Genomic DNA, 16,781 nt, shown 5'->3' on the forward strand with positions numbered 1-16,781 from the left:
TTTGCAACCATATTCTTGTATGCTATACCACTTGTTTCATTGTAATTTGCATAACTGTGTAATAAAATATATGTTTTTGTAATTCTGTCTAGCATGATCTAATTCCATGGCCTTGCACCCAGTCGTAGTCCTTGTTGAATCTACCCTATCTGCCAAGTATTGGTTGAAAATATAAGTTGCTTCCATGATATTTTCACTTTAAATGATATTGTAGTAAATTACAATTGCCACTCCTTTACAATGAACGTAATCTCTATACAGTACATATCCTGTAACAGGCAAATGTAATGTGTAGCCCTGTAGTTGTATCTAAAATGTACTTTGTAACCGCATGTACCTACAAATGTGATAATTGACAAGAATATTCATGAATGTGAATGTGTTTTCATGAAGGTGTATTGGATGCATGCACTGCTCTTTCAGTAAACAGGAAATTTGAGTGTTTTCCAATTTGGCACAAAATACTTTCACTTTCAACTTTCAACTTTCATGTTACAAAAGATCCTGGGTATATTCATTAGTGCACACAGTTTGCAAATGAAAATGAAAACATGTGATTCTTATTGAACAAATTCTGGTAGGTCCCTCCCGGGTTTGGCCCATTTGGTTTTGTTTGGTCTCTATTGAATACCACCCAGGAAGATAGGTTTCATTTCCATCTAGCTACACCCATTATCTCCCAAGAAGATAGGTTTCATTTCCATCTAGCTGAACCAATTCAAATAAATGTGCAAGGGTGTAAGATGTAAGGGTGTAAACAGAATCTGAAGTCAGAGCAACTCAGCACTGCCAGTGGAGCAACATCCATCCACCAAGGTAACTTTACATTTTTTACATGAAGTATGAAATACACCTGCATATGACATTTTTAAGAAAAATAGAGATAGAAACTTAACATTAGAGCAGACACACGGTCAACATCCAACAATATTTATGTTTTATTTTAGAACTGTTTATTATTCAAAATAACACAAAAATAGGTTTAGTTGTAGAATGAAAAGTAGTAGAATTATTAAAATGGTTTCCAGCAGCAGTTACAGTCACCAACGCTCTGGATAACATGAAAGGTGTTCTCTCATTTGTGCCTGGAAGTAGCGAGCAAGCTCGCCAACGTTAGCCAGATAGCTTGGGTGCTTGACTGCAGTTGTGAGGTCAGAACGCTCGGATCAACCCTACTCCTTGGCCAGAGCGTCCATTGATACTGCTTGGTAGTGTGCGCTCCGAGAGTGAAACGCTCTGAATTTATGAACGGACAATCCAATCTAACAACGCTCTGAATTTACAAACACCCAGAGGGCACTCTGAGCGCACTCTGGCACTCCAGATTGAATTTATGAACGCACCCTCATGCGCGAGTTCCAAATATCTCTAACGGTCTCCCCAGGGTGATTTGTTTTATGCAAGTGATGTCAGAATGCACTCATTGTTTCAAAATGTGATTGTTATGCAACAGGACAGTTAACCCATACTGCCTGCTAATTATCTATAGGCTATGTTTCAACTTGTCAATTTCAATAGTCAATTTCAGTTCCACTTCATTAATTCATTAATTTGAGGCTTTACTGAGCGGACAAACTTTTCTCCCCGAGGAGAGGCCAAGCACTTCCCCAGTGTTTCTGCAGATCAAGTAGACATTTGACAGTCTTGCACAACTTTTTCCCCATGGCACATTTTCTGGCTGGCGCTGGCGTTGCCTTCATTGTTGTTTTCCCTACAAGTAATAACTTTGGACATGTGTGCATTCCTATCAAAGTAAGTGCCTTATTTACTGTATATTGTGTTGTTTCTACTGCAGCATACAGTATGTATGTTTGGAGCATAATGTATTTACAGTTTTATTTAAGTTTTTAAGTACTGGTGCCAAATAATGCATTCCGATTTTTGCATAGCTTGTAATGGACACCTATGATGCGCGTAAAATACCTTTTTGAAGGTTTTACTGAATATGATGAGCTAATGCTAAGCTATTTGCCAGCTATGTGTGGCGCCATGTTTGTTGACGTTATACAATGCATTCTGGGTGTCACGTAAATGTCTGTGAGACCAAAGATGTTATCATGAGGTGAAGGAATGGTTCACTCATCTTTTGAGTAAACTTCCGGAAGTGAAGTCAATGATCGTAGATGACACACCCCCTTCAACTGCATACTGAAAACAGACAAAACTCATCTTCTTCTTAACTTCTTCTTAACTTTGGTTGATGCAAAAAACAAAACATGGTTGCCCGCCCAAACTGCCCATCGTCTGATTTTTGATTTTTGATATTATTTTTATTTGTCAAATGGCAGCCAAGCATTGATCAGCACGTCACCAGAATAAGACCCATGATATTTATTGGAAAGGAGCTCAAGCTCATCACATTGCACTTTCACCACCCTGTGAAGTTCATCATAGCTTATTTCACCTGTAGCCTAGTAAATGGCATACTTTGATATAGTGGTTATTATCTGCTCGTAAAAGCGTTTCCACCCCCATTTCTCACGTAATTACTTTTGCAGACATACAAATATCCCACTTTGTCTTAGTGTATTTTGTTTTGCCGACATTTGGAAAGTTTAGTGAAAAATGTGTTATTCCCATCAGGACTGTTGTGACATTTTTTATCTGCCATGTAAGATACTCACATAATGAAAACCTGGTTACTGACAGTCACTCAATTAGCCATGTTAGCTAGCAATTTTTAGATTGGTAAGTGAAAGGATGAAAGGAGTGTCTCAATTGTTCATCCAACTTTTGGGTATCCATTTTGACTCTCCACTTAATCTGTGTTAACATTATGTCATTGTCCCCTACTTTCAAGATACTAAAGATGACATAGTCCTCAGAGTATTTTTCCCATCACCAGTGTGTCACGTGTGCTCCCTCTCCGGCCTCTAGGTCACCTGGTTGTTCGTTATGGTGCACACCTGTCACCATCATTACGCGCACATGAGCGTCATCTGACTCACCTGGACTCCATCACCTCCTTGTTACCTGCACTATATATGTCACTCCATTTGGTTCCTTCCCCAGGCGTCATTGTTTCTGTTTCATGTCTGTGTGCTGTTAGTGTTTCTTGTTTTGTATTATGTTTATTTTTATTAAAACACTCACTCCCTGAACTTGCTTCCCGACTCTCAGCGCACTCTGTACAGAATGATGCCTCACCAAAGGGAAGCATCAGGGGGTGTTTTTATTTGTTATTTTTTGTGTTGGAGGTGATGTCGGGTCCGGGTGTTCGAACCTGGAGCTACCTGGGAGGCCTCAGACGGTTTGTTGGGTTATCCTGCCTCACCTGGCTCAACGGGTTTCCATAACTCAGCGGGTTCGATGGACTCCCATGCCGCTGCTGGCTCAACAGGCTGCCAGGCCTCAGCAGGCTCAATAGGCTCCCATGCCTCAGCTGGTGAACAGGTTCCCGTGCCTCAACTGAGGCAACCGGAGAGGTCTCAGCCGACTCATGAGGCTCTCACGCCTCAGCTGGTTTGTCGGAGGCAGTGTCTCCCGTACGCGGTGTCTCCCGTACACGTTCTTAGCCTCCAGTGATGATCCGTGGCAAGAAGCCTCCAGTGATGATCCATGGCACGAAGCCTCCAGTGATGATCCATGGCACGAAGCCTACAGTGATGATCCATGGCACGAAGCCTACAGTGATGATCCATGGCAAGAGGCCTCCAGTGATGATCCAGGGCACGAAGTATCCAGTGATGATCTCCAGTCCGGAGCCTCCAGCAACGAGGGTGCCCATTCCGGGGCCGCAACGAGGGTGCCCAGTCCGTGGCCCGCAACGAGGGTGCCCAGTCCGCGGCCCGCAACGAGGGTGCCCAGTCCGGGGCCCGCAACGAGGGTGCCCAGTCCGGGGCCCGCAACGAGGGTGCCCAGTCCAGGGCCCACAACAAGGGTCCCCAGTCCGGGGCCTGCTTCTATGTTTTCTGTTTAGTTTGGTTACGTTACAGAACTGTTAGTTTGTCTCTTTATTATTTTTGTTCAAAGTGTTCTGAGTTAATAAAAAATCATGAACACGTACCACGCTGCGCTTTGGTCCACTCCTTATTCTTCATCAGACGAGAGTTACAGAGTGTCACATATAGGACCTGTTTCAAATTATCTCTTTTGCGCTCAACATAGCCACTTCATATGTGTATTCGCTCTGGAATGGTAAAAATATCCTTACTATTTTATTCAGCTAAATTCAATTATTTCTTCTTCCTATAAAATCCTATAATATAAAATAATGGCACAGGACTTACAAACATGTCTTGTCAGCTAAATGAACAAGCCTACAGCCTATTGCATGGAGCATCGCCAGATAACATAGTTGGCCAACTCAGGTTCTGTTCTTCTGACATGCATTTTCTTCATATCATAATGTTTCTTTAGACTTTACTAAATAAATTATGTATTTATTGTGATGGTACATATTACACTGATTTATTCAACTTTTTAAAATGTAAATGTTCAAAAGGTGCTCATCAGCAGCTTGCATGCAGCTTGTTGCGTGGTGGCCTGGAGATGCAAAACTTGTTTGTTAATTAACAATCAATTAATTTGTGTCCTCTCTAGTGTACATCATTTTTTGGTCCATATCTCTGAGGCCATACAAGCCTCTGGATTAAGTCCTGTTGTCCCTTTGAGGGACATTCTGGGCCTTTCAATGATATCACATGTGTGGGGTGTGACCTTGACAACTTTTGTGTAATTATTAATCGTCACTGTGTAAAAGTTATTTCACATTAAATAAGAGCTTATCAAAAAATGTCCTCTGTAGTGTTTTTTACCTACTGTACCCATTGACTGTAATATACATTTTTTTCATATTTACTTCCTAATGACCACTACAGAGGACACGTTTGTACTTACAATAAAAGATAAATAAATAAATACATATTTTTTTCTTAGTGTTATGTAAAAAAACAACAACACAAAAAATAAAATCTGGGTCCACCCCATGGCAAAATGGGTAGAATTGCAGGAAATTTGCTTTAAAATTGAAAAAAATGTATCTCTGCCCAATGACAGAATGAGTAGAATTGCATGAAGGTGCTATAAAATTACAAAATTTGCTCTCCATCCCATGGCAAAATGTGTCGAACTGCTGAAAACTTGCTATAAAACTGCAACATTGCTGCTTTAAAACGTATGTTTTTCTCTCCAGTGTCAAGAGGGGGGCCCCCAAAAGGTTAGAGCTGGCCCTGTCCTTATGTAAGAAGAAACGGGAATATACAATGTAAGAGTACAGGACAGAATGTAAATAAACTATCCCTTTTTACTATGAACAGCTACACCACAGGCCTAACCTAACCTACCTTTCAGCAGACAGTTAAAAACCAAATCCACATTTGGGGAAACAGCGCAACTGTTCGCCCCCAATGCCTTTGTTATTGTTTTTGTGTTGTTGATGAACTGGGGGCGAGGAGCATCCTGCAGCGTGGCAAACCACATGTGCAGTCCATATTCTGCTGTTCTATTGCACATGCCATGGGGTCTGAGGGGAAAAAACAGTGTTCGTTTTTTGATGCAATATCCCAAACGGACGTGGCAGCTTCAACATTTAAGGATTCTTTAAGTATGCTATAAAGTTTAGAGCCTGTGGTAGGGTTTTGTGTTTGCAAAATCAGTCATGTAAGCTTTTTTACATAATAGTGTAGGTTAACAGGATGATAAACTGATATCAAGATATGCTTTACTCATAACGATATCAAATCGAATTATCAATGTTGGTGCCCGCCCTTTATGTTAATGTTGGAATGTTTTACCTTTATTTTGTTCTAGATGGATAAGATATTCAATCTCCTCGCGCAGCACAGACTGGAGGCCTACTACAATACATTCCTCACTTTGGGTGTCCAAGATGAGAGAGATTTCATTGATGGCGTAAATGGTGAAGATTTAGACAAAATGAGTAAGGCCACAGACATGTAACTGACTCAATGACACCATATTGACACTGTGTAGTTCTTCGCTAGATGAGCCTTGAATTTAAGTCAGCCCTCTGCACCTCTCTGATTCAGAGGGGTTGGGTTAAATGCTGAAGACACTTTTCAGTTGAATGCATTCAGTTGTACAACTGACTAGGGATCCCCTTTCCCTTTCCCATTTAACATCATAGCCAAGAGTGATTTATTCTTATACCAGCCCATGTCATTATAGACAAAAATGCTAACATACAATCAGTCTCAACCTGTTTTTAATCGCATATCTGATGTATTTGGCCTACAATAGCTAGTTACTATCAAGCTGACTTAACCTACTGGTGAAAATCTGATTAATCACAGTTTTGGTTTCATTGTGAATGTATCGCCGCTTCAGACTGAATTAATAATACAATAATATAATACAAGAATAACATATTAATATATAATATACTAAAGACTGCAGCACAAAGTACTTAGATGAATAGGGGGTCAATGGATATTTCACTTTAAAGTCCTAGTTTCTATGGCTATCAGGCCTCAATCTGAGTAATAAGATCTAGATGTGACATTGTAACAATGTTTAATTTAGTCATTACATCAAAAACATTGTTCTTGCAGTATTGGGCCCCATTCATTTTTCACTTGTTTGGTTGAAGTTATTTGCCATTGTGGGGCACACATCAGTGTACAATGGGATTATTAGCAAGCTGCATGGCTGGTCAAAAAGTGTCTGTGGTTCATTTTTTCCCAACAGATTTCAGTCATGTAGAAAAGAATCGCTTTGAAAAAATGAAAGATTTCATCCAACGACTCAGAGCGCCACAGCAAGCAATGCCTGTACAGAAATCGATGGAGTCTTTCCATCTGCGGTACACATATCCCCACTGTCCTGAGCCAAGAGACATCAGAGGTGAGACATAGAAGTAGGTCATATAGGAAGGAGGAGAGCACTTTATTCAAAGGGATTCTATAACTCATATCAAAAGCATCATATCACTAAAAGTCATTACTTTGTGACATGCCTCATGTTTGACTATATTTTCAATATAGACATGGATCCTGCCCAAAACACGGTTGAAGATCTGATGCTAAGGATTTGTCACCAAGAGGCCATTGGGAATTCCAGAGCCCTGTGCCTCTACACCATTGAGGGAATGCCTTTAACTGATGATCCTTTCTTCAACACATGTACGTATGCCAGATATAGTATGCTTTTATACATACCCCATTATGAAAACACATTCACATTCATGACTAAAAAGGGTATTTTGTTATAAGCTGTCCAGAAGTATTTTATGTTAGTTGGAGGAGTTTAGAAGTTTAAATTGTTAGAGGCTAGTGTTTAAAGTTTGAGGCTAGTATAATAGTGACTGTATTATAAATGTAATTTACGTTTATTTGAACAGGGACAATAAAAACACAAGTCTCAGCAGACAAGTGAAATTGTGTTGTAGCAGATTTAGCTAACAGCTAATTCCATCTGCAATGGGATAGTAGCCTTTATTGTACATTTACATAATTTAGCAGACGCTCTTATCCAGAGTGACTTACAGTGAGTGCATACATTTTCATACTGGTCCCTCGTGGGAATCAAACCCACAACCCTGCCGTTGCAAGTGCCATGCTCTACCAACTGAGCCACACGGGACCTTAGTACTACGAGTAATAGTGAGTGTGTTACAACTAGGTCTTATTGTCATAGGCGTGTGTATAGGTGGCAATGAAGTCAGGCGCAGGAGAATTGAACTTGGTAAAATGGAGTAGTTTAATAACTTAGAAAACATAACTCCAAAACCATGAATAAATAAACAAACAAAACAAACTTGGTACGAGGACCCGCCGCGCAATTACAAACAACACAAAACAATAATGGACAATCTCTGACACAGACATGAGGGGAAACAGAGGGTTAAATGCACAACAGGTAATGAATGGGATTGAAACCAGGTGTGTAGGGAGACTAGACAAAACCAATGGAAAATGAAAAATGGATCAATGACGGCTAGAAAACCGGTGACGTCGACCGCCGAACAAGGAGAGGCATCGACTTCGGCAAAAGTCGTGACACTTATAGTAGTGCCAGTTCAGTAAAGTTGGCTAAAGTTCATGATGCTGTTGACCTTAACAAGGGCCCCAGGCCCAGTGGAATTGTATTATTATAACATAATATAAATTTCCCTTTCTTTTGCATACAATATAGCTCAGTATTTTTAATATGAAAATAGAGCTCTTCCGCCACCCACACCAGTGGTGGGTTTGGTATCGAAATGAGAAAATCATGTAGTAACCAAAAAAGTGTCAAATAAATCAAAATATATTTTATATTTCAGACTCTTCAAAGTAGCCATCCTTTGCCTTGATGACAGCTTTGCACACTCTTGGCATTCTCCCAACCAGCTTCACATGGAATGCTTTTTGATTTGTTTAACACTGTTTTGGTTACTACAAGATTTCATGTGTTATTTCATAGTTTTGATGTCTTCACTATTATTCTACGATGTTGAAAATAGTAAAAAAAAAACAACAAAAAAACAACAACCTTGAATGAGTATTGTGTCCAAACTTTTGACGGCAACTGTAAATACATATAATTTGAGGTGAAATGACATGGAATATCCCTTGTGTTGACAAGCATCTTATATTACAACCATTTTAGGGTCTTTGAAAGACAGGCACATTGAAAATGGAAGTGAGCTTTATGCCATATTTACACCCAAGGAGAACCTGAAACAAGCCCCCCACATGCCACAACGAGAGATGACTGACATCTCAGGAGAGGAGAATGTTCGATGCCACATTATGCTCAAGGTGAATTCATCACATTATCGAAAAATACAAAGCTCAACGTGGCAGGACTCAATTTATGTATATATTTATAGCTGTTTTAGCTGTATTTAAAACTGTGATTCTAACCCCTTACTTTTCCAAACCTGTATGTATTATGAAAGGGTGTAATACCAGAGGGGTATACTACGACGCTGGCTAGATCTATTGAGGATTTTCTAAAGCTAGCTAGCTTCAATTAGCTTCACCTTCCAATTTATGCTTAATGGATATCACGAAGGCGGATATTGATCCAACACCTGCTGCTAAGTCAAGCCAGGCTTGTAACTGCATGTGCATGTGCATTGCTTGCTGTTTGGGGTTTTAGGCTGGGTTTCTGAACAGCACTTTGTGACATCTGCTGATGTAAAAAGGGCTTTATAAATACATTTGATTGATTGATGTGGATAGCCCAGCTAGGTGAACGCCGATAACTTAATTGAGACAATACGCGAACAGAGATTCATGGTCGAGCCAGTGCCACCTTTTTCTTTGTTGGTGGTCGAAATCAAAATGAAAGAAAGGTTATCCTGCAAATTCAGGTTATAGTGGTAAGCAGGCTATTAGAAGTGCTGTCTTGCTTTTACTATGCGTATTGTTAATGCCGTCTTTGGTATGCTTATCCATGAACGAGCAGGCTGTTTTCTAAGTCGATAAATAATTGTATTAATACAGTCAAACCAGAGTTTTACTTACTGTTTTTAACACAAAATAAGATTTGATTAATAAAATATTTAATCGGTCGTCTTCATCAAATATTGCCTGTATGAAGAGAATGATGTGACGCAATCTTAGCAAAAGGGTGGGAATCTCATTTGATTGGTCCTCAACTCAAGTCTCACATTTGATAAATGATAAAGTGGAGTTAACCTGCCACGTAGCAAGTTAGAGCTGAAAGATTCGTTGCCATAGAAATATACCTAGCTAAAAGGTGAGCCTGCTTTGTGTTAATGGTTGCCCAGAGTTTAAGAGTTTACCAAAGTTAGCCGCTAACTCTTCTATCTCGCTACGTGGTATAGCCCTCTGGTAGCAACTAAGCTGTATCTGTAAATAATGTCTGTCAATTATTGAATATACTGTGCTTTTCACCAACAGGGAGACTATGAGGTCAAGGTGGACTTGACAAGTGACACAATTAGAGTCTTGAGACAAAAGCTCTCTAATGAAAGTGGAATCCCAGCACATGTCCTCCTTTATAAGTAATGTCACATGCATATATAATTGTGATTTAATCATTTATTAATACATTTAATAACAGACAAAATTATGTCAATTAATAAACCCCTGCACATCTTATCATTTGACCTTGTATAGCTTCAATACAACTTCTTCCTAATTTACCTTTTTTTGCAGAGGTGAACACGGTGAAACTTTGCAAGATTGTGGAATCAATGAGGAGACAACTGTGCCCTTTTCTTTGTCCTCACTCCCCGATGAGAATCAGGACAACATGGAATTCTTCTTGAATGATGTCGTACCCTCAGTGCAACAAACCCGGAAAGGACTCAGTGCTTTCTTTTCTTCACTATATACCGTTGTGAGATATTCAGATATTTACATTGTCTTGTTACAGTCATGTTGACCATGACGTGGTAACCATTTATTAAAACCTCAGATGTGTTGTATTACCATGTCCAGACAAAGAGTGCTACAGTGTTCCTTTGCTTGTGCTATTGGATGTTCAATGTACAGTACCTTGCCCCATCGAGTCACCCATCATGCATTAAATGATCTTCCCTAATATCCTTACAGAAATTTCAACATTCTGGAGAGGGATTCAAGAAAGTGAATGCATACATTCGAAAGCTCAGTGGATGTAATCCCCTGGCACAAAGTTTGTATCAGCTGTTGTGCAGAAATGAAAGTGGAAGTAGGACCCAGAAGGTGATGCTTATTTTTGAACACAAACGTAATGTACAGTACACATATAATATCATGTAAGTCCACAAATAGATTCATAACATTTATTTGTTTTAGATTGCCATTGTTGAGGGGTTGTACACTCTCTTCAGAGAGCTGTTGCCAAGCCTTAATAAAAAAAGAGGTGACAAGATCATTGAAGACCCTGACGTGTTTGAGAATGCACCAGTTTGCTGGGCCTACCTGATATCTAAGGCAGAGGTATGCCCGTTATTTTAATTTTATTTTTTTTAGATACAATATGAGCCATAATGTGTTATCAATGGTATGTTTTTAATGGGGAACTGAGATACTGCACCTCTATTTGTTTGGCATGTAACATAAACAAATGACCACCATATGTATGTGTTTTCTATCTCTTTGTCTACCCTAGAAAGAGAGTTCACAACATGAGGTCTTTGCACCGATATGTTTGACCTCTCAACCAGGAGTGCGCTTCTGCGACCCAGTTCAAGTACCTGGACTACCAGATGTCTTTGAAAGAGAGTATGTCCTACAGAAAATTAAAGGTAAAACATCAGCAGATGTGGGTATATGTAATATGCACAGCACTGTGGGAACAATATATTTTCAGTAACATCTACATGTGGCACAATGGCCAATAGTACTGGCCTGAAATCCGGAGACGGTTTTGTGCTTACATGCCACAACCACCACTCTGTGTCATGCCAAACATGTTCGGCATAACAAGGAGTGGCAAGTAGTGAATGGATATCTAAACAGACTGGTACTCAGGCTACAATAGTACCATACTAATGGGAAACTGCTCTGCACAACTCAATTCTACAGTACATCAAAAATATATGTAAAATGCCATCAAATGCCATCATATCATGTACCAAACACCATAACGCAAGATCAATTGGCTCTAGAGTTTAAACATTGGTTTTGAATCAATAGCTGTGACTTGACTGGCTCACTGCAGCCATAATGTTAAACATAGGAACGGGTTTGATGAAACTTTGGCATGTTCCCTCAGAGTTAAGAATTACAGGGCTCTCTACAGAGTGTGAATTTGAATTCTTAGTCAAACCCAGAACTAATAGTCATGCACCTATGTTAATGATTGCTGAGATGTGTTAGTGTCTGCACTGGAAGAGCAGCTAATAATGTCTTGTTTATTTGTAAACCGAAAAAAGTATCACTTTTGATATGTGAATTAAACTTTGACATGTACAGTAGTTTCATGATCAAATGTTGTAATTGCATGACGTGTTTTACCACTTGCTAAGATGGAGAAAGAATCCCAAACTGCTCTGCTGAGATCCTGACAGAAACTTCAATGTGGAGAGCTACCGATGTCGAAAAGATTTTACTCAGTCTGCCTCCATCCATCAAAACATTCCCTGTTTGGGTTTCATATGGACTTGTGACTGGTCAAAAGTATGATTCTTTCATTGTATCGTTCAATACTTTATCTGCATCGATAGTGTTAACTGGTAATTCATGATTTATTGTTTAATCAAATTAAAGCTTTCAGATCAAACTAGATGAGACATTTGCCAAGATGACTGAAGAATTGATTGCTTACCCTCACCTGACAGTCACTCCACCACTGCAGTTGAAGGGTGTAGGAGTGGATGGGCCACGTCTGGTTCTTTTGAAAGAAGGTAGGCTACCGGGCCTTGTGCCTACTAGTTCAAGTCTTGGTACGATGTATCATTCATGTTTGAGATTATTATGGTCATGGAAAGTCCCATCTCATGGTGTTCGCTTATTGTTGCTTAGGCCTATGCAAATGAATATGTGCACAATTCATTCACATTGCAGCAGAACTATTGATGTCTTTGGTTCATCAGACAGCAACATATGATACACTGCATTGACAGATAGCACTTTCAAATGCTGTCAGTTTATCACATGCTTGTTATTGAAGCGTGTATTTGATCTATTTTATGGGAATATGAACTTTTGGTAGCATTTTAGTTTACAGTGCTGAAACAAGTGAAGGGTTCAGGGATATCTAGCAGTTGCACAACTGAGATTGGTCCACATACATTATAAGTATGATATAGTTTTTCAAATGATTCGGTTAAATAGCCATTCTTTCTACAAAAGTTCCAAGCGCATTCTTAATACGTACGGTGCTGCTGAGAAGAGGTGAAATGGCCATAAATATTTATTACATAACTTGTACTTATTAGCCTCTATTATTTATATTTCTTAAGTAACAAATCATTATTTATACGTAACAACCAGGAAAAATCATCACAAATCTATATCTGTATTTAGCAGCTAAACACTATGAATGGGTTATTACCACTTTGTTACCCAGTTGTTCCCATGTTATTTCCCTGTTGTTTCCTCTTACTTCCCAGTTGTTCCCATGTTATTTCCCTGTTGTTTCCTCTTACTTCCCAGTCATTGCCCTGTTATTTCCCTGTTGTTTCCTCTTACTTCCCAGTCATTGCCCTGTTATTTCCCTGTTGTTTCCTCTTACTTCCCAGTTGTTCCCATGTTATTTCCCTGTTGTTTCCTCTTACTTCCCAGTTGTTCCCATGTTATTTCCCTGTTGTTTCCTCTTACTTCCCAGTTGTTCCCATGTTATTTCCCTGTTGTTTCCTCTTACTTCCCAGTCGTTGCCTGTTATTTCCCTGTTGTTTCCTCTTACTTCCCAGTTGTTGCCCTGTTATTTCCCTGTTGTTTCCTCTTACTTCCCAGTCGTTGCCCTGTTATTTCCCTGTTGTTTCCTCTTACTTCCCAGTTGTTGCCATGTTATTTCCCTGTTGTTTCCTCTTACTTCCCAGTTGTTGCCATGTTATTTCCCTGTTGTTTCCTCTTACTTCCCAGTTGTTGCCCTGTTATTTCCCTGTTGTTTCCTCTTACTTGCCAGTTGTTGCCATGTTATTTCCCTGTTGCTTCCTCTTACTTCCCAGTTGTTGCCATGTTATTTCCCTGTTGCTTCCTCTTACTTGCCAGTTGTTGCCATGTTATTTCCTTGATGTTTCCTCTTACTTCCCAGTCGTTGCCCTGTTATTTCCCTGTTGTTTCCTCTTACTTCCCAGTTGTTCCCATGTTATTTCCCTGTTGTTTCCTCTTACTTCCCAGTTGTGATCCTGTTATTTCAGAACTGTAAACTAAATTGCTGCCAAACGTTTTTATGGGAATCATTGTGTCTGGGGTTTTGCCATTTTAAATGCTGGCCTATTGTTGTGTGGTTTGCAGGATAAATAATTGTTTGTGGTTTTACAGATAACCTGGGTGTTTACATTGAAAAATCCAAAAGATCTCCTCTGGATTTCGTTGTTTTCGATTGCTTAGCTGGGAAAAACCGAACTTTGAATGTGGACGAATTGGCACATGAGTAAGACACTTATAATATGAAAATACTTTAAACATAATGTTTGAAACTATATGAAGCTTCATAATTCCTGGTGGGCAGTTCATGAACATGGATCACATTGATAATGAGTTAAGTTAATGTACCTATAATCTCCATCAGACCCCTTCATTGCTTATTGTATGTTTTGAATTTCTCTGTAGAATGAGAGACACCAGAAGTGACCAGACTTTCATGACCACCAGGACTCCTAAAGAGGCAATATTGGTAATTTATGATAGATTATATTTCAATATTTGAAAATACAGTATCCATTTATATTTCTGCATCTAAGGTCAGTTGACACTGCAAGCATGAGCCATTGATATGGCTCCAATGATGAGATGTTGGCAAAGACCAAGTAGCACACCAAGGTCTTCACCTTAGAATTTTTTTATTTTATTTTAACCTTTATTTTACTACGCAAGTCAGTTAAGAACAAATTCTTATTTTCAATGACGGCCTAGGAACAATGGGTTAACTGCCTGTTCAGGGGCAGAACGACAGATTTGTACCTTGTCAGCTCGGGGACTTGAACTTGCAACCTTTTGGTTACTAGTCCAACACTCTAACCACTAGGCTACCCTGACACGTATGTTGGTGTAACAACATTCTACATTATAACAGTGAAGTTAGCTCCTCCTTTGCTGTTTTCTCCATCCAACATTCTTTAGGTGCTAGTGGATTCAAGCTCCTCCATGAACGAGACATGCTATGATTCAGATGACAAAATGACACGGTTGGATGCAATCAAACAGCTGTTTGATAACTTCACAACGAGAAGCATGGCTTACGATTTCCATCATGTCATTGGCTTGGTGAAGTTTGACTCATCAGTTAACACTCTCCACACATTTACAGAGACTCTGGAGACCTTTAAGGTAAATATATTTGTCTCATAATGTCTATTTCCTGAATGCAAAATAGCAAAGCAGTTCCAAACATGGGATTTTGTGGGATTCATGGTATCATTCTTTAACCTTTTTTCAAGTGAGGTAAGATCTAATCTGGTATGTTATGTCAGCTAACGTGACATCTTATTACATGTAAAACAAAGAATGTTTTGCTATCCCCATTAGATGTTTGGGAGTATACAAAGTGTGCGTCTTTCTCTAAAAAAACTAACAATTGATTTACATGTAAACAATTTTTGCACTTACAGGAGCACATACACAATCTTAAGGCAAATGGACGCACTGTGCTGTATGATGCCTTGAATCATGGCACATCTGAACTGGAAAAAGTTGGAAAGCAATTTCCAGACTGCAGACTTCGCATCATATGTCTCACAGATGGGAATGATGTGGGGTAAAAAAATATTTTTTCAGTGTGGAAAACAGTGATTACAATCTGTTTGTGGATATTTTTATATTTTCGATTCTTTTACATGCAATGCAATAACATAAAGGGTAGCGTTCCATTTGGGATTGTATTTATTAAGAATTGTGTTCGTAGGTCAAAGACAAAACCAGATGACGTCACAACCAAGTTGATACGCTTTAACATTATTGTTGATGCCATCGTTGTTGGAAAGTTGGATAACCACATGCTCCATGGAATCAGCAATGCAACAGGTATAATGTCTAATGTCTAAGGAGGTTCTAGCTCATCCCAGTGGGCTTAGGTCATCATTATAATGTCTAATGTCTAAGGAGGTTCTAGCTCATCCCAGTGGGCTTAGGTCATCATTATAATGTCTAATGTCTAAGGAGGTTCTAGCTCATCCCAGTGGGCTTAGGTCATCATTATAATGTCTAAGGAGGTTCTAGCTCATCCCAGTGGGCTTAGGTCATCATTATAATGTCTAATGTCTAAGGAGGTTCTAGCTCATCCCAGTGGGCTTATGTCATCATCATTATAATGTCTAATGTCTAAGGAGGTTCTAGCTCATCCCAGTGGGCTTAGGTCATTATTAATATGTCTAAGGAGGTTCTAGCTCATCCCAGTGGGCTTAGGTCATCATTATAATGTCTAATGTCTAAGGAGATTCTAGCTCATCCCAGTGAGCATAGGACATCATAATGATGGTTTCCTTGTGGTTCAAATCTGGATGAAGGTCAGAATGAATGCATTTTTTTGTGCTCATACCTTCTCATTATTTTTGCATGACTCAACATTTTACACAAGATGACTAAGCAAGTGGAAGAAAGGGAACATTCCAAATGTTTCAACACAGCATTTATAACATATTTGTGTCAGTGTTTGGTGTCAGTATTCAATATTAGTCAGTAACGAAATGTGACAGAAATCATTACACATGCAACACCTTTCAGAAACTAGTCAAGATGCAGGTTGTGATAATACTTACAAGTAGGCAATTTCATCGCAATTATTGGGACAAATTCTTACCTGAAAATGTGCCCCTCAACTCGAACTACAGTAGCTTGCAATTCTGCTAATAAACTACCTAAGTGCCTATTCCAATAATACTTCCTATTACTACACATGCCAGAGTCGTTTTTCCCTTCACACATTCAAACCGCATTCTGCAACCTTTCGCCCCCCAATTTCATTGTAATACCATAGTATAACGTAATAGTAACACTTGAAGTATACCTTTAAAAGGGATTGTAAAGGGTTTAGAATTAGTTTGTTTTTAAACAATGACTTAGCTTCTAAATCACTTTTCTGGTCTAAATTGTCTGATTGTCATTATGATGCATTCTTTTACAACCAGTGTGCATCTTTTTGAAAGCTTAAATTGCATTTGGATCAATTCAGAGGACACATCAGACTAGACTAGAGTCTAGTGAAATGTGTTGTAGCCATCTGGTGTGTTTTTGGGGGTCAACAGATGCCGTATTTTTTCCTTCATATTTGCATCA

The 16,781-nt window shown here is 39.2% G+C and overlaps 1 protein-coding gene across 2 annotated transcripts in view; it reads left to right on the top strand.

Annotated features, from left to right (window-relative positions):
* Window positions 1-728: 728 nt before the first annotated feature.
* Window positions 729-16,781, top strand: part of LOC135539350 (uncharacterized) — a 68,564-nt gene continuing 52,511 nt past the window's right edge. Inside the window, exons 1-18 of one of the 2 annotated variants that reach the window (XM_064965173.1) lie at window positions 732-816; window positions 5,135-5,206; window positions 5,752-5,881; window positions 6,649-6,804; window positions 6,945-7,082; window positions 8,551-8,702; window positions 9,813-9,916; window positions 10,071-10,254; window positions 10,470-10,601; window positions 10,695-10,838; window positions 11,011-11,146; window positions 11,870-12,020; window positions 12,111-12,247; window positions 13,830-13,941; window positions 14,121-14,184; window positions 14,631-14,837; window positions 15,119-15,264; window positions 15,412-15,530. In XM_064965173.1, the coding sequence (XP_064821245.1) occupies window positions 5,752-5,881; window positions 6,649-6,804; window positions 6,945-7,082; window positions 8,551-8,702; window positions 9,813-9,916; window positions 10,071-10,254; window positions 10,470-10,601; window positions 10,695-10,838; window positions 11,011-11,146; window positions 11,870-12,020; window positions 12,111-12,247; window positions 13,830-13,941; window positions 14,121-14,184; window positions 14,631-14,837; window positions 15,119-15,264; window positions 15,412-15,530 (2,212 nt within the window). In that variant the 5' untranslated portion in view covers window positions 732-816; window positions 5,135-5,206. Of the gene's footprint in view, window positions 817-5,134; window positions 5,207-5,751; window positions 5,882-6,648; window positions 6,805-6,944; window positions 7,083-8,550; window positions 8,703-9,812; window positions 9,917-10,070; window positions 10,255-10,469; window positions 10,602-10,694; window positions 10,839-11,010; window positions 11,147-11,869; window positions 12,021-12,110; window positions 12,248-13,829; window positions 13,942-14,120; window positions 14,185-14,630; window positions 14,838-15,118; window positions 15,265-15,411; window positions 15,531-16,781 lie in introns of both variants that reach the window. The other variant, XM_064965171.1, reaches the window with a different exon arrangement.

This window comes from Oncorhynchus masou, chromosome 5, assembly GCF_036934945.1.
Source record: "Oncorhynchus masou masou isolate Uvic2021 chromosome 5, UVic_Omas_1.1, whole genome shotgun sequence".
NCBI classification, from domain to species: domain Eukaryota; kingdom Metazoa; phylum Chordata; class Actinopteri; order Salmoniformes; family Salmonidae; genus Oncorhynchus; species Oncorhynchus masou.